Here is a 19996-nt window from a genome sequence, read left to right on the forward strand (position 1 = left end):
TAACATGCAGAATATTGGAATAATAGCTATAGTTCTTAACAAAACACTTTAGCAAAAATAAATTCAAGGCTTCATCTGATTTCTTCCAGATCCTCCTGGTCAGCCCGACTACATTGATGTGACAAGTGACTCAGTGACACTGAAATGGGATGCCCCCAAACGTGATGGTGGTAGCAAGATTACCAGCTATAGCATTGAGAAACGCCAAGGACATGGACGCTGGTTCAAGGCCAACTTGTCTGAGGTACACGACTGCCAGTACACCGTCACTGGGTTGGCAACAAATGAACGCTATGAGTTCAAAGTGACGGCTAGAAATGCAATCGGTGTAGTCAGTCCTCCCTCCAACTCCTCGGGCTTGATTGTGGTCAGAAGTGAGAACGGTGAGTAAAAAGAACTAGGAGGATGACTGTAATATTAGCGGTTTGAATGTGTTCGCCACCATTTCTTTGTCATTCATCTTTGAGTTGTCAAGTTTTTAGCTAAGTACTGTCCTAATGCATTCCCATTTCCTTTAAACTAGCTACTCCAAACATTGAGTTTGGCCCAGAGTACTTTGAGGGTCTGACGGTCAAAGCAGGAGACAACATTAGGCTCAAGGTTACCATCACTGGACGCCCTGTTCCCAAGGTCGTCTGGTTCAGAGACAATGTGGAGGTCACCAAAAAGATGATGGACATCATCAATGTTGCTGGATCCAGCACCCTGTCCGTCAGAGACGCTGATCGTACACACAGTGGCCACTACACCGTGGAGGCCACTAACGGGTCTGGAAGCAGGAAGGAGGGCATCCTTGTTCAAGTCCAAGGTACGCAGTTTTGACAGTTTTACTCTTATAACACAGTGCTGTTGTACACTCCTTTATTTATTCATGTTCTAACTTCTATCTCCCACTCCCGTGTGATACAGACACACCTGGGGAGCCGGTGGGACCCATCACGTTCAGCAACATCTCAGAGGGTAAATGCACTCTGACTTGGAACCAACCAGAGAACGACGGCTGCTCAGAAATTACGCATTACATCATCGAGAAGCGCGAGACTGCCAAGATCTCCTGGTCTTTGGTGTCTGACGAATGTACAGAGTGCGCTTTCAATGTAACCAAGCTCATCAAGACCAATGAGTACCAGTTCAGGGCCTCTGCTGTTAACAAGTTTGGAGTTGGCAGACCTTTGGAGTCCAGCCCCATCATTGCACAGATGCAATACAGTAAGTGGAAACTTGGAAAGTCTTTTTTGAAATGTGATATTTATGTTTTATTTTTTTTTATTTTACAAATAATGCACTAATCTATCAAAATCGTTTCCCTCAGCTACTCCTGATGCTCCAGGCACTCCTGATGCTACTGAGACAACAGGAGAGAGCATCACACTGTCCTGGACAGCGCCAACATCTGACGGAGGAAACCCCATTCAGTTTTACCTCCTGGAGAAACGGGAAAAGAAAACTGTGCGGTTCTACAAGGTGACTACCAAGAAGCCCCTCGTCGAATGTGCTCACAAGGTGCTCCACCTGACAGAGGATATGGAGTACGAGTTCCGAGTCATGGCCGTGAATGACGCTGGTGTTGGAGCTCCTAGCAACATCTCCATGCCTATCAAAGCCGCCGAGCCAAAGGATATTCCATGTGCTCCATCTGTGGTCTGTGTGTCTGACTCGACCAACACCTCCATCAGCCTGGAATGGTCCAGGCCTGCTGACGATGGAGGCATGGAGATCTTGGGCTACATTATTGAAATGGTGAAGGGAGAAGAGACCGAATGGAAGAGAGTAAATGAGGAGCTAGTGGCAGAAACTAATTACACAGTGACTGGTCTCCAGACAGGAGCGGAGTACAGGTTCCATGTTGCAGCTATAAACCATGTGGGTAGAGGCGAGGACAAGGAGATTCCAGAGCCTGCTCAAGCTGTGGACAGGCTAACGCCACCACAGGTGGATATTGATGCCACCTTCAGGCAGACACACATTGTCAAGCCTGGAAGCTCAGTGTGCTTGGGCATTCACTTCAGAGGAAAGCCAATTCCCAATGCCACCTGGGTGAAGGAAGAAGGCGAGCTAGGCGTCATGTCAGAGGTCACAACTACAGCCGGCTACAGTTCTCTAAGCATTGAGAACTGCTCAAGAAATGATACAGGCAAATACACTGTTAACCTGGAGAACGCTAGTGGCAGCAAGGCCGTCACATTCACTGTGAAGGTCATGGACACTCCTGGACCTCCACAAGGTGTTGTCTTAAAGGAGGTGTCCAGGGGCTCGGTCACACTTATCTGGGAGCCTCCTCTCAATGACGGTGGAGCACGAATCCATCACTTTATCGTTGAGAGGCGTGAGGCTAGCCGTCGCACATGGCAGCAGTCCGGTGGCAAATGCAAGCAGCATATCCTGAAGATCCAGGACCTGCTGGAGGGCGTGCCATACTTCTTCAGGGTCTCAGCTGAGAACCAGCACGGTGTGGGTGAGGCGTTTGAGCTCACTGAGCCTGTCATTGCCACAGCAGAGCCAGCATCTCCAAAGAGAATGGACATCCTGGACACCACAGACAGCTCTGTGTCCCTGGGCTGGCTGAAGCCAGAGCATGATGGCGGGAGCCGCATCCAGTGTTACGTCATTGAGGCCAAGGCAAAGGGTACAGACAAGTGGGTAGTGGTTGCCAACACCAATAATCTCACCTATGTGGTTGAAAAGCTCAACAAGGGTGATGAGTATGACTTCCGTGTGAAGGCCAAGAATGAATCTGGTTCCAGCACACCCAGGGAAACTCTGGTTCCTGTGCTGGTCAAAGAGCCTCACATTGAACCTGCCGCTGACCTCAGTGAGATCACCAACCAGCTCATCACATGTAGTTCAGGCAGAACCTTCATCATTGATGTTCCCATCAGTGGAAGACCTGCTCCTAAGGTCACCTGGAAGCTGGAAGAGATGAGGCTGAAGAACTCCGACAGAGTCTCCATCCAAACAACGAAGGACAGAACCAGCATCTCAGTCAAGGAGGCCATGAGAGGAGATGGTGGTAAATATTACCTGACTCTGGAGAACGCGGCAGGAACCAGGACCTTCACTATTGAAGTTAATGTCACAGGTAGACCCACTCCTCCAACCGGACCCATCGAAATCTCATCCATCACCTCTGAGTCCTGCGTCATCAACTGGCAACCGCCAGAGGATGATGGTGGCACTGCAATCACCAACTACATCGTGGAGAAGCGTGAGTCCGGCTCCACCGCCTGGCAGCTGATCAACTCTAGCGTTAAACGCACGACTCTCGATGTCAGTCACTTGACCAAGTACATGCAGTACACATTCAGGGTCTCTGCTGAGAACAGATTTGGTGTCAGCAAGCACACTGAGTCTGAGACTATTGTTGCAGAGCATCCTTTCAGTAAGTACTACTCCACAAACTTTACAAATGTAACACAACACATGAATAATAAAGAATATACTTTTTAAGCATTTCTTAGACTGTTAATATCTGTAAAAAGTATTCTACCAAATCAGGCTGGCATTAAGGTGACTGTGACATTATGACAAAATCCCTTTTTTAATCACAGCACCTCCTGGCCCGCCAACAAGGCCTTCAGTCTGCAATGTCACTGCTAACACACTGACCCTAAAATGGGAGGAGCCCTACCATGATGGCGGAAGCAAGGTGACAGGCTACTGGATCGAGAAGAAGGAAAGGAACAATATCCTGTGGGTGAGGGAGAACAAGATCCCTTGCTTTGACTGCTACTGCAGGATGGAGGGATTGGTTGAAGGCCTAGAGTACCAGTTTAGGGTTTATGCCATGAACAGTGCTGGACTGAGCAAAGCCAGCGAGGCCTCCAAGGGAGCAGTTGCTCAAAACCCAGTTGGTGAGTTTTAGCAGTTTAGGATCACGCTATCCAGCGGCTTTCTAGTTAATACTCCATTAATCCAACATGTCTGATCTGTTTTTAGATTCACCAAGTAAGCCAGAAGTCACAAACGTTACAAGATCCACCGTGTCCCTCAAATGGTCGGCTCCACTGAATGATGGTGGTAGTCCGATTGTGGGATACATCATTGAGCGTAAGCCGTACACTTTGACCGGTGAAGGCCGCTGGCTCAAGTGTAACTACACCAATGTGGTGGACATGTTCTACACCGTTACCGCCCTGGGAGAAGGAGAGCCCTATGAGTTCAGAGTCATCGCTAAGAATGCCAACCAGGTCTTCAGCATCCCCTCAGCATCCACTGGATCTGTGCAGTGCAAGACCGACTTCGGTAAGATCTGCATCCGGGATTGTGATACAATACCATCAATAAATCACAATGAAGTATTTCATAAAACAATAATATGAAGATGAAAAAGTCTAATGTGTCCTGCTAAGTTAGTGTGAGCAACACCTTGTAGAATGAATTAAATGTGCATAATCATGTTCCTTTTTTACCACCCAACAGAGCCTCCAAAGGCCCAACTGGACAGCAAACTCCTGTCCGAAACCGTCACGGTCAGAGCCGGTTCAGACCTGGTTCTGGACGCTGCAGTGGGAGGCAGACCTGACCCCAAGGCTTCCTGGTCAAAGGGCAGTAGGGATCTGGAGTTGTGTGAAAAGTACCACCTGCAGTACACCAACACCAAGGCCATGGCCATCATCAAGTTCTGTGACAGAGAAGACACTGGAAAGTACATCCTCACGGTCCGAAACGTGAGCGGAACCAAGACTGCTGAGGTCAACGTCAAAGTGCTTGGTAAGAGAGAATGCTTTGTTTTTTTAGCATTGCAGATTACACTTCAAGTATTAGTTTGTCATAGTTATCTTGAGAATATGTCAATGAGCTCACCTGTTTCTTTCCAGACACCCCTGGAGTATGTGAAGGCTGCGTTGAGATCAGCAAGATCACAGAGGAGTCATGCACACTGAGCTGGAAGCCTCCTCTCGAGGACGGCGGTGACGACATCTCCTACTACATCGCGGAGAGACGAGACACCAACAGACTCAACTGGGTCATCATGCACGCCGAGTGCAAGGAGCTGACCTGCAACATCACAGGACTGTTCAAGAACACAGAGTACTTGTTCAGAGTCCGGGGAGTCAACAAATACGGAGCTGGAGTCCTCTTGCAGTCTGAGCCCATGGTTGCCAGAAACACTTTCAGTAAGTGATTATTGTTGATAATATCAGCAAATCCTGCTCTTTTATCTTAAAACAAGGATCCCACTAAGATGAAAGCAAGACAAAACCTCCGAGAGCAAACGTACTCGCAAACTATTACACTTAAAGGTAAAACAACAACAATTCTCATAAGTTCTAACACTGGATTGGCTTTCCTGTCCTCCAGCTGTGCCAACTCCTCCTGGCACTCCAGAGATCCTGGTGTCAGGAAAGGACTTTGCCACCATCGAGTGGCTGAAGCCAGAGAGCGATGGCGGCAGCCCACTGATCCACTACCTGGTGGAGAGGCGTGAGAGAAAGAGTGCCCGCTGGGTGAAGGTGAACCGGGACGGAGCTTTCCTGGACACCATGCTGAAGGTGTCCGGCTTGACCGAAGGCAACATCTACCAGTTCAGAGTGACGGCCATCAATAAGGCCGGAGAGAGCGAGCCCAGCGAGGTTTCTCTGTATGTTGTCTGCAGAGTGCCAACATGTAAGTCCAGTTTGTTCAGATCTATCACATGACTAATGGGTAACCATGTCTAAGAACACATCAGTAGATCCCTGCAGATATCACAGATCCATTGACCTCCCGTCTCCTCCCCCACCAGGCACCCCCGCCCCTCCCTCCATCCCTCGCATCACCGACACCCACGCCGACAGCATCAGCCTGGCCTGGTCCCGCCCCGTGGAGGACGGAGGAGCTGAAGTGATGGGCTACATCCTGGAGATGCAGGAAGCTGGAGCAGAGGAATGGAAGAAGGCCCATGAGAAGACTGTACGTGCTGCAGAGTACGTGGTGACCGGACTCTCTGCAGGCAAGAAGTACTGCTTTAGAGTGGCCGGCATCAACATCAACGGCACAGGAGACTTCAGTGAGCCATGTGCTGAGACTGAGCCCGTGGAGAGAATTGGTAAGGAAGTTACCTTTATAGAGATGAGATATAACTTATATATGTTCCGGTATACTTCTTTACAGCAAATAATCCACCAATGACTTAACATTTTAATCCAAAATCCCATTCACATACAAAATCAACATGCACATCAGGTTTACATTTGTTTTTTCTCTTGACTTTTCTTCTTCCAATAAAGTAAATATGATTAAGTAAGTCTTTCATGATGTGTTAACATTTATATTGCCAACTTAACTATTTATTAATGATTTCTTTCTCACACAGAAACTCCTGACTTTGAGCTGCACGATGACCTGAAGAAGACCATCTGCCTGCGCGCTGGTGGATCCCTCCGCCTGTTGGTGAACATTACTGGTCGTCCCGCTCCCGCCATCACCTGGAGCAAACCTGGTGTTGACCTCCACAACAGAGGCTTCATCGACATCACTGCCAAGTCCACCACACTCATCATTGATAGGGTTCACCGCTACGACGCTGGCAAGTACACACTGGTAGCCGAGAATTCTGCCGGGAAACAGGAAGTCAACATTCTGGTCAAGGTCTATGGTAAGTTGATGAAGATGTCACTGAACTGAATTGTCAAATTACATAGAGCATTTTTTTTTAGGTGTCTTGTTACAATAGCTTTTAGAAACGTTATATATTGACAACATATAATCATATTGCCAGATACTCCTGGACCAACTGGAGCAATCAAGATCAAGGAGCTGACCAAGGAGTCTACAACCATTTCTTGGGAAGCCCCAACTGTGGATGGCGGTGCTCCTGTCAACAACTACATCATTGAGAGGCGTGAGGCATCCATGAGAGCCTACAAGACCGTCACTTCCAAGTGCAGTAAGACCTCTTACAAGATCGACGGCCTCATGGAGGGCATGCTGTACTACTTCCGGGTCCTCCCTGAGAACATCTATGGCATCGGTGAGCCCTGCGAGACTCCCGACGTCATCCTGGTTTGCGAGGTGCCTTTGCCGCCAAACAAGCTGGAGATGATCGACGTCACCAAGAGCACCGTCGTCCTGGGCTGGGAGAAGCCCGAGCATGACGGTGGCAGCAGACTGACGGGCTACGTCATCGAAGCCTGCAAGTTTGGCACCGACAAGTGGATGAAAGTGGCCACGCTGAAGACCACTGACTTTGAGCACACCATCGAGAAGCTGAACGAGAGCGAGCAGTACTTGTTTAGAATCAGAGCAATCAACAGCAGAGGAGCCAGTGAGCCCAAAGAGCTTGTTACTGCCATCACTGTACAGGAACAGAGAGGTAACAGCAGAAACATTCACTAAAAACACTGCACCCTGCTGTCCCTTAGCTCTTTAACCAAGGAAGAGGAAAAGTTAGAAATACATGTTAAGGATTTTCTGCCCAGCAGTAACATTCAGCAAAACATCACAGCTCAGTTCATAATCTAGTTACTAACCAAAGTGGGATGAAAACTATAGTTATATTATTTTTCCACCTCTCCTTTTTCTTTCACAGTCATGCCCGTGGTGGACTTCTCCACTATTCCTCAGAAGGTTGTCAACGTCCTGGCCGGCAAGAGTCTGGAGTTGGACCTGCCCATTGTTGGCAGGCCTCCTCCCATCTGCTCCTGGTACTTCAGAGATAACAAGCTGAAAAACACAGATCGTGTCAAGATCAAGAGCACTGGCAAGTTCTCCAAACTAGCCGTGTCCGAGACCACTATTGACGACACCGGTGACTACTCCCTGGAGGTCAAGAACGCTGTTGGTGTTATCACCGAGGTCATCAAGGTCATCATCCTCTGTAAGGAACCATCCCTCTTTTGTTATTTAGCTTCATGAAGTATTGCTGATGCTCATCAATTTCTAAATATACATCAAGTTGACTGTAACGATTAATCCTGTAAATCCCCTTCTACCAGCTAAACCTGATGAACCACAGGGACCCATCAGGATTGATGAGATTGATGCCACCACCGTCAGCTGCAGCTGGGATCCTCCAGCCAGAGATGGCGGAGCTCCCATCAGTGGCTACGTGGTGGAGCAGCGTGATGCTCACCGGCCCGGCTGGGTACCCATCTGTGAATCTGTTAGCCGACCAACCTTCAAGTTTGAGAAGCTGAATGAGGGAGATGAGTATGTCTTCCGTGCTGCTGCCATTAATCGCTACGGCACTGGAGAATTCCTTCAAACTGAGATCATCACCTGTAGAAGCTTGACGAGTAAGACTTGCTCTAAGGTCACATAATCATCTAATGTGATTATACAGACAGACTGGTATGTTAACATGTTTCTCCTCCTCCACAGATGTGCCTGGACTTCCTGGCCGTCCAACCATCTTCGATGTTTCTCGTGATGGCATGACCGTGGCCTGGAACCCGCCAGATGAAGACGGCGGCCTTGAGGTTTCTGGATACATCATCGAGCGCAAAGAAGTCAGGTCTGACAGATGGGTGCGTGCCAACAAGAATCCCATCACCATGACCAGATACAGGTCGACGGAGCTCATTGAGGGCCTGGAGTATGAACACAGAATCACTGCCATCAACGCCAGAGGACTTAGCAAACCCAGTCTGCTATCCAAACCAGCAGTGGCAACTGATCCCATCGGTAAGACAATCGTTTCAAAGAAAGCCTTGTTATATTTAAATGTTAAGATAAAACTGAATTCATAGTTACAGTGGGGTGGTACCAAAAGTCTGAAAAGGGCAAGCACAGACTCATTATATATTTTGTAGCAGCAGCTGAACGTACTGACATGCTTTTCTTCCCGGCTCAGATCCACCTGGCTGTCCTCAGAACCCAAGGATCACTGATACCACCAAATCCTCTGTGTCGCTGGCTTGGAGTCCTCCCGATGATGAGGGAGATGCAAGGGTGGACGGTTACCTGATTGAGATGCAGAAGGTGGGCACCATGTCTTGGATCAAGTGCAACACCACACCATCTTTAATCTGCGAGTACACACTGACCAAAATGCCACAAGGAGAGGAGTTCAAATTCCGTGTGTTGGCCTGCAATGCCGGCGGCTCTGGAGAGCCTGCTGAAGTCCCTGGAACTGTGGCTGTGACTGAGATGCTTGGTAAGGATTAACTACATGCTGTCACTTGTATTTTTTTTTAACTAATGTAGAATTTAACTCATTTGTATAACATTGTCCTCCAGAATCTCCTGACTATGACCTTGAGCTGAAATACAAAGACGTGTACGTCGTACGCCATGGAGGCGTGGTTAGACTCTCTGTGCCCATCAAGGGTAAACCTCATCCAACCTGCAAGTGGTCCAAGGATAATGGCACAGTCTCCACCAAGGCCATGATTGCCTCCACGGAGGACACCAGTGAGCTGGTGATCAAGGGAGCTGAGAGGAGTGATTCTGGAGTGTACGACCTCCTGCTGGAGAATAGGGTTGGCAAGAAGAAGGCCCAAATCAAGGTGAAGGTCATCGGCCGCCCAAATGCTCCGGAGGGACCACTGGTCTTCGAGGAGATTCAGGCCAACTCTGTCAAGGTGTCCTGGAAGATGCCCACGGATGACGGTGGCTCAGAGATCCTGGGTTACATCGTAGAAAGACGCGAGGTCGCCAGAAATGCCTGGTACACCGTGGACTCCAGAGTGACTGACACTCAGCTGGTTGTCAAGAGCCTGAAGGAGGGCACAGAGTACCACTTCAAGGTCACAGCTGAAAACTCCTTCGGTATCAGCGCCTCTCTGAAGTCAGAGCAGCCACTGGTACCCCAGACTCCTATCTGTAAGTGTTCCTCTTCTTCAGTCTTTAAACAGTATGAGACAATTTAGTAATGACTCAAATAATTCTCTGCATTATTTTAAACCAGGTCCCCCTGAGCCTTCAAGCACCCCACCAGAGATTATGGACGTCACCAAGAGCTCGGTGGCCTTGGCCTGGTCCAGACCAAAAGACGACGGTGGTTCTGCCATCACTGGCTACTTTGTTGAGTACAAGGTGGTGTCCGCTGAAACGTGGTCTCGACACCAGACCAAGATCACCTCCACCATGTTTACTCTGCCTGGGTTCACCCCTGACGCAGATTACCAGTTCCGCATTGTTGCTGTCAACAACATCGGCGAGAGCGAGGCTGGTCCTGTGTCTGAGCCAATCACATGCAAGGATCCATTCGGTGAGTCTCCACTTACTGATGATGAATAGCATCACTATAGTTGATTGTATTTTCTTCAATCATCAGTTAATCAAGGCAACTTCCAATAATTGTCTCTCTGTCTCTCTCTCTCTCTCAGTAAAGTTTTTCAAACAACACCAGAATAAAAAGGCAACGTGGTTATTGTTGGTTTCAGTAAGTCAACAATTCTTGTTTTGTTTTCTTCCAGACAAACCAAGTCAACCAGGCGAGATCGACACAGTGAATGTAACAAAGAACTTCATCACCATCCGCTGGCAAGCACCAGAGTGTGATGGTGGAAAGGAGGTCTTGGGCTACTGGGTGGAGTACAGGAAGTCCATTGAGAGCACCTGGAAGAAGTCCAACAAGCAGAGACTGAAGGAAAAGGAGTTCACCATGCCTGGACTGGCTGAGGCAACAGAGTACGAGTTCAGAGTGTTTGCTGAGAATGAGACAGGAATGAGTAGACCTCGTAGAACCGCCACATGCATCAAGACCAAACTGAGTGGTGAGTACACTGTAATATACTGTGTAAACATTATTTGTAAGCATTTTTCTGACTTGCTTTTCACTTTTACTATATGTAACAAACCTTTCCTAAATATTCATCCTTGTTTTATATGTACAGTGGAAACTAAACCAGGCCTGAGAAAGGAAATGGATGAAGTAACTGCCAAGCTTGGCCAGCCTGGCATCATGAAGTGCCAGATTATTGGCAGACCTCTCCCTGACATCAAGTGGTATCATGCCAGCAAGGAGATTATTGAGTCGCGCAAGTATGAGATGAGCTCTGATGGCCGCAACCATTCGCTGTCTATTATGACGGATCAGCAAGAGGACGAGGGAGAGTACACCTGCAAGGCCATCAACGACGCTGGAGAGGCCGAGACTACAGGCATTCTGGTGTTGGAGGCTGCTGCATCCTTCCACCCTGATTACCCGCTGAAGGAAACCTACTACGCTGGCCTGGGATCTACTCTGCGCATCCATGCCGTCTACATTGGCCGTCCTGAGCCAGATATCATGTGGCTGCATGGAGCAAAGACCCTGGAGAACACAGAGGACATCAGCATTGAGACCACCGAGCACTACACACACCTGGTGATCAAGAACGTGAAGCGCAGAATTCATGGAGGCAAATACAGGATCAGACTGCACAACCACTTCGGCAGAGCTGACACCGCATTCAATGTTGAGATTTACGGTATGTTCATGTGCATTTATTGCAGTGAGTGCAGTAAAGCATGGATTTCTAAAAGTATGAGATATATAATTTGTATCTATACTGTTTCCAGACAAACCCGAGATCCCTCAGGGTCCCATTGTGCTGGATGCTCTCCTGAAGAACTCCGTCATCATCAGCTGGAAGGCTCCCAAGGACGATGGAGGCTGCATGATTACCAACTACATTGTGGAGAAACGTGAGGACAAGGAGGGCTCCAAGTGGCACCTGGTGTCGTCATCCATCAATGGCATATCCTGCCGTGTGGCCAACCTCATTGACAGCGCCGGATATTTCTTCCGTGTGTACGCCCAGAATCGCTATGGCAACAGTGAGCCACTGGAACTCGCATCCCCGATCCTGATCAAGAGCCAGCTGGGTAAGTTTAATCCAATATCCAATCCATTTTTCTAAATACTTCATAAATTCATGACTTACAATGTAAGCATATCACTGTAATACACTGCATCAATCCACATGTTAAGAGGTACTTATGCATACTGCAAAGGTTCTGACAATGGCTTCATATATTCTGGTCCACAGCAAAACCGTCACCCCCTCTGTCACCAGTTGTTTCTGGAGTCACCAAGGACTCCTGCGTGGTTTCCTGGAGACCTCCAATCAGCGATGGCGGCTCCAAGATCAAGAGTTATTGCCTTGAGAAGAAGCACAAGAAGGACAAGAAGGAATGGAGCGCTTGGACTCCGGTGACCACAGACGAGATCAAACAGACGGTGTTCTCCGTCAAGCATCTGACTGAGGGCGTCGAGTGTATCTTCCGTGTGAAGTGTGAAAACCTAGGGGGACAGAGTGACTTCAGCGAGGAGACCGTCGCCATCATTCCAGCAACAGCCGTTGATATTCGTGCTCCTGCTTTCAAGGAAGAGCTGAGGAACATGAGCGTTAAGTTCAAGAGCAATGCTACCCTTGTCTGCAAGATCACAGGGCAGCCCAAGCCTGTGATTAAATGGTTCAGACGAGGAAAGGAGGTCCACTCCGATGGCAAAAAGATTAAGATACAGGAGTTCAAGGGAGGTTATCACCAGCTGGTGATCACCGAGGCTGATGATGAAGACTCCACTGTGTACCAGATCAGGGCCACCAATCAGGGAGGCTCCATCTGTGCTACAGTCTCTCTGGATGTGGAAAGTAAGCTCACAGACCCAATTTCCCCAACTAGATCATTGTTTTCTAACACTGACTTGTAAACCAATGCAAACATATTTAACTAATTTTGAAATGTATCTAAGATATAACACTTCAACAATTTCTCTCATTTCCAGTTCCTGCCAAGATTAACCTGCCGAAGAACCTAAAGGACAAGGAAGCCATCCCCGCCCTGCGTGGAGAGGTTGTCAATATCAAGATTCCTTTCTGCGGCAAACCAGATCCTGTCATCACATGGCAGAAGGGACAAGATCTTATTGACAGCAATGGCCACTACCAGGTCATTGTCACCAGATCCTTTACTTCTTTGGTGTTCACCAACGGCGTCGAGAAGAAGGATGCTGGTTTCTACATTGTCTGTGCCAAGAACAGATTCGGCATTGACCAGCAGACAGTTGAGCTGGATGTCGCTGACGTTCCTGATTCTCCACGTGGTGTCAAAGCCAGTGACGTTGCTAGAGACACCGTCACACTGAACTGGGTGGTCCCAGCGAACGATGGAGGAAGCAGGGTCGTTAGCTACATCATTGAGAAGTGCCCCACCACTGCTGAGAGGTGGGAGCGTGTTGCCCAGTCTCGTGACACCCACTACACCGTTACCAATCTTTTTGGAGGAACTAGCTATCAGTTCAGAATCATCGCTGAGAACAAATTTGGACAGAGTGCTCCATCTGAAACTAGCGGACCTGTCATGACCAAGGAGGACAAATCCAGAGTTCTGCTCTACGACAGGGAGGTAGACGACACCGGACGTGTCCCCAAGGGCAAGATTAACTCTGATGCCAAGAACATGCACATCAAATATGCAATTGCAGAGGAATTGGGCAGAGGTCAGTTTGGCATTGTCCACCGCTGTGTTAACATCAGCTCTGAGAAGACCTACATGGCTAAATTCTTCAAGGTGAGAGGCGCCGATCAAGTGATTGTCAAGAAGGAAATTGCAACATTGAATCTGGCCAAACATACCAACTACCTTCTTCTCCATGAGTCGTTTGAAAGCCCTGAGGAGCTGGTGATGATCTACGACTTTATCTCTGGCGTTGACATTTTTGAGCGCCTCAACACAGCTGATTTTGAACTGAATGAGCGGGAGATTGTCAACTACATCAAGCAGATCTGCTCAGCTCTTGAGTTCCTCCACTCTCAGAGCTATGGACACTTTGATATCAGACCAGAGAACATTGTGTACACAACTAGAACCAGCTCTAATGTGAAGATTATTGAGTTGGGCCAGTCCAGACACCTGACCCCTGGAGACCAAATCAAGATCCAGTACACCACTGCAGAGTATGCCGCTCCTGAGATGCACCAGTGTGACGTGGTTAGCAGTGTCACTGATATGTGGTCGGTTGGTGTCCTAACCTACGTGCTTCTCAGTGGACTGAATCCATTCACAGCTGAGACCAACCAACAGATGATTGACAACATCTCAAATGCAGCTTACAGCTACGATGACGAGTCCTTCAAGCAGGTTAGTGTCGAGGCATTAGACTTCACCGACCGCTTAATGACGAAAGAACGTAAGCATCGTATGAATGCTGCTGAGGCTCTGGCACATCCATGGCTGACCAAGCCCACAGAGGAGATCGGCACCAGAGCGATCCAAACAGGAAGGCACAAGAGATACTACCAGACAATGGTGAAGAAAGAGTGGAAAACTGTCGTCTCTGCAGCTCGTGTGGCCAGCGGGGGCTCCATCAGAGCCCAGCGTGGGGTCTTTATCGCCAAGGTGAAGATTGCTTCGTTTGAACACGGTCCTGTTGGAGGCCAGATTCGCAATGCAGTGGTGAATGAGGGAGACAGTGTGAAATTCATCTGCAACATTGACAACTATGATAGCACTACTGAAGTGACATGGTACTATGGTGTCAGGCAACTTGAAGCTGGTGACAAATATGAAATTGAGTATGAAGATGGCCTGGCTGTAATCACCATCAACAAGGTCTCAAGATCAGACGATGGCACCTATAGATGCAAGGTTGTGAATGAGTATGGTGAGGACAGTGCCTATGCAGAGCTGTTCATCAACGGTGTTAGATCTTACCGTGACTTCTTCACCACCCGTGTGGTCAAGAGAACAAAGCGCAGAGTCGACACTGCCAGGATGCTTCAGAAGCCACCGGAGTTCACCCTTCCTCTGGTCAACCGTACAGCCTACATTGGTGAGGATTTGCGCTTTGGCGTAACCATCACTGTTCACCCTGAGCCTCGTGTCATCTGGCACAAATCCGGACAGAAGCTCATCCCTGGAGAAGATGACAAGAAATACACCTTCATCAGCGACAAGGGTCTGTACCAGATGATTATCCACAAACTTGACGATGAGGATGATGCCGAGTACAGTGTTGTGGCCCGTAACAGGTTTGGGGACGACAGCTGCAAGGCCCGTGTTACCGTGGTTCCTCGACCGAAACCGGCAGACCTCACCCTGAGGCCCATGTTCAAACGCCTGCTCGCAAATGTCGAGTGCAGGGAGGGCCAGAATGTGCGCTTTGAGATCAGAGTATCGGGCCATCCCATACTGAAGTGGGAGAAGGATGGCATGCCTTTAGCCTTTGGACCATCTATTGAGGTTGTACACGAGGGTCTAGATTACTTCATCCTTCACGTGAGAGACACTCTCCCTGAGGACTCTGGTGTGTACAGAGTTACTGCTACCAACTCTGCTGGATCTGCCAGTTGCCAGGCTGCGCTCAAAGTGGAACGCGTCACTCATGTAAAGAAGGAATATGAGCCCAGTGAAAAGGAGAAGAAATTGATGGCTGGAAAGGTGTTATTAGAAAAAAAGGTTAGGCTGTCTCAGATTCTGTCTGACACTGTCTTTATACCTTTACCACCCGTAGCAGTTCAGGCTGTCAGGGAGGCAGCCACCATGTTCAAACCTGCTGTGACGACTAAGAAGGGTGAGAAGACCGAGGCTGAGATAAAGAAAGAAAAAGATGAGAAGAAGAAGCGGGCCGATGAGAAGAGGCTGCGTATGCCCTATGACGTTCCCCCTCCTCGCGTCATTAACCCATCTGCTCTTGAGGAGGACGTGGAAATAAAATACTTCCAGCCACTCTCTGACATGAAATGGTACAAGACGTTGCGGGATCAGTACGAGTTCCCTGAGCCGATGGATAAAATCAAGCAGAAGAGGATGAAGCGTATCCGCCTCTCCAGGTGGGAGCAGTTCTATGAGGTGCCCATCAGGATCAAGGACCATTACAAGCCTAAGTGGCGCATCTCGTCCATGACTCAGGATGACTTGGAGACTGTGAGGCCTGCAAGGCATCGTACTCTTTCCCCTGAGATGGAGGCCTACCACAGGATCAGGAGAAGGTCCCTGGGTGACCTGTCGGACGAGGAGCTACTGCTGCCTGTGAATGAGTACCTGTCCATGAAGAGAACTGAGGAGGAGAGGCTTCGTCTGGAGGAAGAGCTGGAGTTCGGTTACTCTGCTTCTCAACCTAGCTTCAGCCCGGTTCGCTTTGAGCTGTCCGCCTTGCGTCCTTCATCTCCAAGAAAAGTCTACAGTGATGACGAAGAGGGAGAAGAAATCCGCACATATGACTCCTACCGAATTCCATCTAAATACGAGGCTGGCCCGAGCTTTGTTGACCTCCGCCAGCGTCACGACAAAGCCACATACAAACCTCCACGACAGAAGCAGAGGGTGTACGAAGAGAGGGAGGATCAGGAGCTGCTGCGCCCACACACAACTGTTCAGAGGATGTCTGCTTACAAGAGTGAACTCAGGCGCATGGAGTTTGAGGAGAAGACTCGGACCTTCAAAAGGGAATCAACTGGCACTGTTGCAACAGTCTCTCATGAAATTGATTCTGAGCAACTGACATGTTTTACCTCAGAATATGTTCCCAAACCAATCAAGAAGCTCCAAATGCCTGAAGTCGCGAGGAGATCTCCGACCCCAGAACGGGCTGCCATGACTGAAGTGACCCTTCCTAAAGTTGACTATGCTTCCAGGTATGAAGAGAGAAAGCAGGCTTTGAGATCAGAGAGAAGATCAATGGAGAGGACGTTTGAGGTTGTGACCCAGGCTCCTTTCAGCCTTGACCACGCCCCACGTATTACCATCAGGATGCGATCTCATCGCGTACCCTATGGGTCCAGCACAAGGTTCACCCTGAATGTCCAGACCAAACCAGAGCCTGAAGTCCAGTGGTTCCACAATGGGAAAGAGATTCATCAGACAAACAAATATCACATGACCAACATCAGTGGGGTTCTGACTCTTAAGATCAACAACTGTGTGACTGAAGATGCCGGCACGTACCGTGTGGTCTGTAAGAACACCAAAGGAGAGACTACCGACTATGCTACGTTGGATGTGGCAGGAGAAGAATATGCTGCCTTCTCTTCATTCCGCAAAGATGAGGAGCCTCCATCCTCCCATCTGCCAGAAATGACCAGAACAGAGGTGTATCACGTCTCCTCCTCTAAAACAACAGTGAAGGAAAGTGTGACTGAAACTATGAAAAAGACCACCACTGTTGTTGAGAAGCCAAGGGAGAAGCCTGGTGTTCCTGCCAAGATCCTGACCAAACCACAGTCCCTGACTGTAGAGGAGGGAAGCCTCGCCAGGTTTGAGTGTGATGTGGACGGCGAACCAGCGCCTTCTATTAACTGGCTGCACGAAGGAACAGTTATTGGTTCCTCTGCCCGTCACCACATTGTCTCAACTCAGTATAGCTCCTCCTTTGAGATCTCAGCAGTTGAGACGTCAGATGAAGGCAGCTACACTCTGCTGGTGGAAAATGCTGGAGGCAAACAAGAGGCCCATTTCACTCTGGCCATTCGCAAGTCTGAGTCCAAGGAGACAGTAGTCACCCTTACCAGAATCACCTCCCCAGAGGCCAAGTCCCCTGAACCGGTCAAATCTCCTCAGAGAGTTACGTCCCCTGAATCAATCAAGTCACCTCAGAGAATGAAGTCTCCAGTCTCACCGAAGTCCCCAACTCCAAAGTCCCCAACTCCAAAGTCCCCAACTCCAACGTCCCCAATTCCAACGTCCCCAACTCCCAAATCCCCAACTCAATCTGAGACTTCTCCAATCAAGTCACCAAAGAGAGTGATGTCACCAACTCTTGAAAAGAAGCCGTCCTTCTCGGTCGGGCTCAGTGACGTCACTGCAACCTCTGACTCCATCGTCAAGCTTTCAGTGAAGGTGACCGGAGAGCCCAAACCTGCGATCTCATGGATGAAGGACGGACAGGTAACTGATTATAACACTTAAATTGTTCTACTGTTCATGTAAATTATTTATGGATGTAAACTCAGTGTAAAAAGTGACATAACTGAATCATATTGTCATGATTGACAGGCTTTGTCTGAGGGAGGGAAGTATGAAATCTTTGAGGAGTATGGCTCAGCTTATCTTGAGATCTATGAAGTGGAGGTCTCCGATAGCGGGCTGTACAAGTGCACTGCTACCAGTGGTGCTGGAGTAGTGTCAACAGCCTGCACAGTCACTGTGCGAGGTAAGACCACCAGTATCCCTCATCAACCCGCAGCCAAAAGCATTCAAACGGTTTCCTGACATAAACTCTAACATTTATTTCCCTTTTAGGCTCCAGAAGCAGTAAAGCAAAAGCTGAAATCTCCGAGGAAGTTACAAAACCGGAAATGGTCCATGATGAGGCCCAGCGTTCAGACGCACCCCACATCCTGGTGCAGCCCAGATCCCAGAATGTGAATGAGGGACAAAATGTCAAATTCACATGTGAACTGGCTGGAGAGCCGTCCCCTGAAGTGGAGTGGTTGAAAGACAACATGATTGTGAGTAGTATTTCTGGTTGTTTTGGGGGTGAATTTAGCAAAAGAAACTTGCGTTTCTCAACACAACTCTCTCTCTTTGCAGATATCTGTCACATCCAACATGAGACTGAGCCGCTCCAGGACTCTGTACACACTGGAGATTTGTGAAGCCACAGTTGCAGACAGTGGGAAATACACGATAAAAGCCCAAAATGAGTTTGGACAGTGCTCTGCAACATCCTCCCTCAACGTCATCAGTAAGTTCTTGCTGCATTTACACAAACACAATTAAACACTGTCTCAGAGTGTTTAATTGGCCTGGAGAAGAAACGCTATGATTGCACCGAAGAAACACTTTAGTTTAACAATCGAACCAAAGCCAATGCACTTGCTCCAGTGCGTTGGCTTTGGTTCGAATGTTAAATTGGCTTCTGGCTTCCACTCCGTGTTTGCACTCCGTGTCTGTACTCGTGCACATTGTGATATGAGAAATGTGCTTGTTGTTTGCATTCACACAGCTCTTGTTGAAGAACCAACACAAATGATAATTGTGGAGCAAAGAGCTTCAACTGACACTGCTGCCAGCATGCAGAGACTCAGCGGCTCATCGGCCCTCGTGGAGGCCTCTTCCATGCAGGCCGGCAGTTACAGCAGCAGCTCCCGCTCTACTGCGGCCGAGTATTCGTTTGAGAGCATGTCCGCGTCGAGCATGTCCGCCGTGACGGCCGAGTCGATGCTTTCCATGAGCTCCACCAGCCAAATGATGGAAATGTCTGCTCAGTCGCATGCTCAGGCCTCCTCTTCGCTGAGAGCCCTCACAGCCGGGGGGACAAGAGGTGAGCGGTATCGGTCAACAGTTAACAGGATGTAAAGCCTGAGCATCTTTGAGACGGAAGCTGAATGTGAACGTGGTGTGCGGAGGAGTCCTCCTCGTGTAAAGATCTGACCATCAGTTGGCTTTTGAGACTTTTGCATTTATGGTTACATTCCAGTCACAAGAAATGAGCTAGTTTCTACCAAAGAATACACATAGTGGGAATAATGGATAATATAAATAATCAGTCAGCTGCCAATGAAGTAGATTCTTGGAAGTTTGTTTGAAACTTCCAGAAAGTTCAAACTAAATGTTCGGTCTGCAGAGAGGAAGCTGTCATCACGGCTCATATTTATTGTACGACCATCAACCAAACAAAGATGGCCGCCCGAAGTAACGTAACATGAAAACGAAAGATTATTTTATTTTATCTAAAACCTCAAGGCCACCAAAGTGTCAGATACTTGACGATGGAAAAATTTGAACTCTTATTATACATTAAATGTGAAATGATAGTAAATAACAGTAATGTAGATAAATTACAAATAAGGCAACTTTATATTTAGGCACAAGATGTTAAAGTAAAAAGGTAAAAAATATACTGTACTGTCATTAAACGTCAAACCATCAGCCAGTCCTTTGACTTCTTACAGGGTTCTTACGGTCATGGAAAACCTGGAAAAGTCATGGAATTTTAAAATGGTTATTTCCAGGCCTTGAAAAGTCTTTAAAACCTTTAAAGTCACAGAAAAGTCATGGACATTTGGTTTAAAGTCATGGCAAAAGACATGGAAATCCATTGGTCAAAATGTGTATGAACCCTGTTCTTAAATTCTGTCTTATTTGTATGATGTATTGATGCTGCTCATGTACTTTAATCCCTGACCTGGTTCTTCTCCTCGAC

The 19996-nt window shown here is 48.3% G+C and overlaps 1 protein-coding gene across 1 annotated transcript in view; it reads left to right on the forward strand.

Annotated features, from left to right (window-relative positions):
- LOC306741702 (titin-like) overlaps positions 1-19996 on the forward strand; it is a gene marked incomplete at its 5' end in the record, with an annotated part of 162411 nt that overhangs the window by 141116 nt on the left and 1299 nt on the right. The window contains 27 exons of the mRNA XM_079224017.1: positions 90-383; positions 524-808; positions 910-1209; positions 1313-3379; positions 3549-3851; positions 3937-4242; positions 4420-4710; positions 4818-5117; positions 5302-5607; positions 5726-6028; positions 6296-6577; positions 6701-7294; positions 7511-7798; positions 7917-8216; positions 8302-8604; positions 8774-9076; positions 9160-9744; positions 9830-10132; positions 10341-10640; positions 10761-11336; positions 11428-11733; positions 11898-12503; positions 12638-17736; positions 17845-18001; positions 18091-18299; positions 18382-18535; positions 18797-19114. Coding sequence (XP_079080143.1) covers positions 90-383; positions 524-808; positions 910-1209; positions 1313-3379; positions 3549-3851; positions 3937-4242; positions 4420-4710; positions 4818-5117; positions 5302-5607; positions 5726-6028; positions 6296-6577; positions 6701-7294; positions 7511-7798; positions 7917-8216; positions 8302-8604; positions 8774-9076; positions 9160-9744; positions 9830-10132; positions 10341-10640; positions 10761-11336; positions 11428-11733; positions 11898-12503; positions 12638-17736; positions 17845-18001; positions 18091-18299; positions 18382-18535; positions 18797-19114 — 15438 coding nt within the window. The remainder of the gene's footprint in view (positions 1-89; positions 384-523; positions 809-909; positions 1210-1312; positions 3380-3548; positions 3852-3936; positions 4243-4419; positions 4711-4817; positions 5118-5301; positions 5608-5725; positions 6029-6295; positions 6578-6700; positions 7295-7510; positions 7799-7916; positions 8217-8301; positions 8605-8773; positions 9077-9159; positions 9745-9829; positions 10133-10340; positions 10641-10760; positions 11337-11427; positions 11734-11897; positions 12504-12637; positions 17737-17844; positions 18002-18090; positions 18300-18381; positions 18536-18796; positions 19115-19996) is intronic.

Source organism: Taurulus bubalis, assembly GCF_910589615.1.
Source record: "Taurulus bubalis genome assembly, chromosome: 1".
Classification (NCBI taxonomy): Eukaryota; Metazoa; Chordata; class Actinopteri; order Perciformes; family Cottidae; genus Taurulus; species Taurulus bubalis.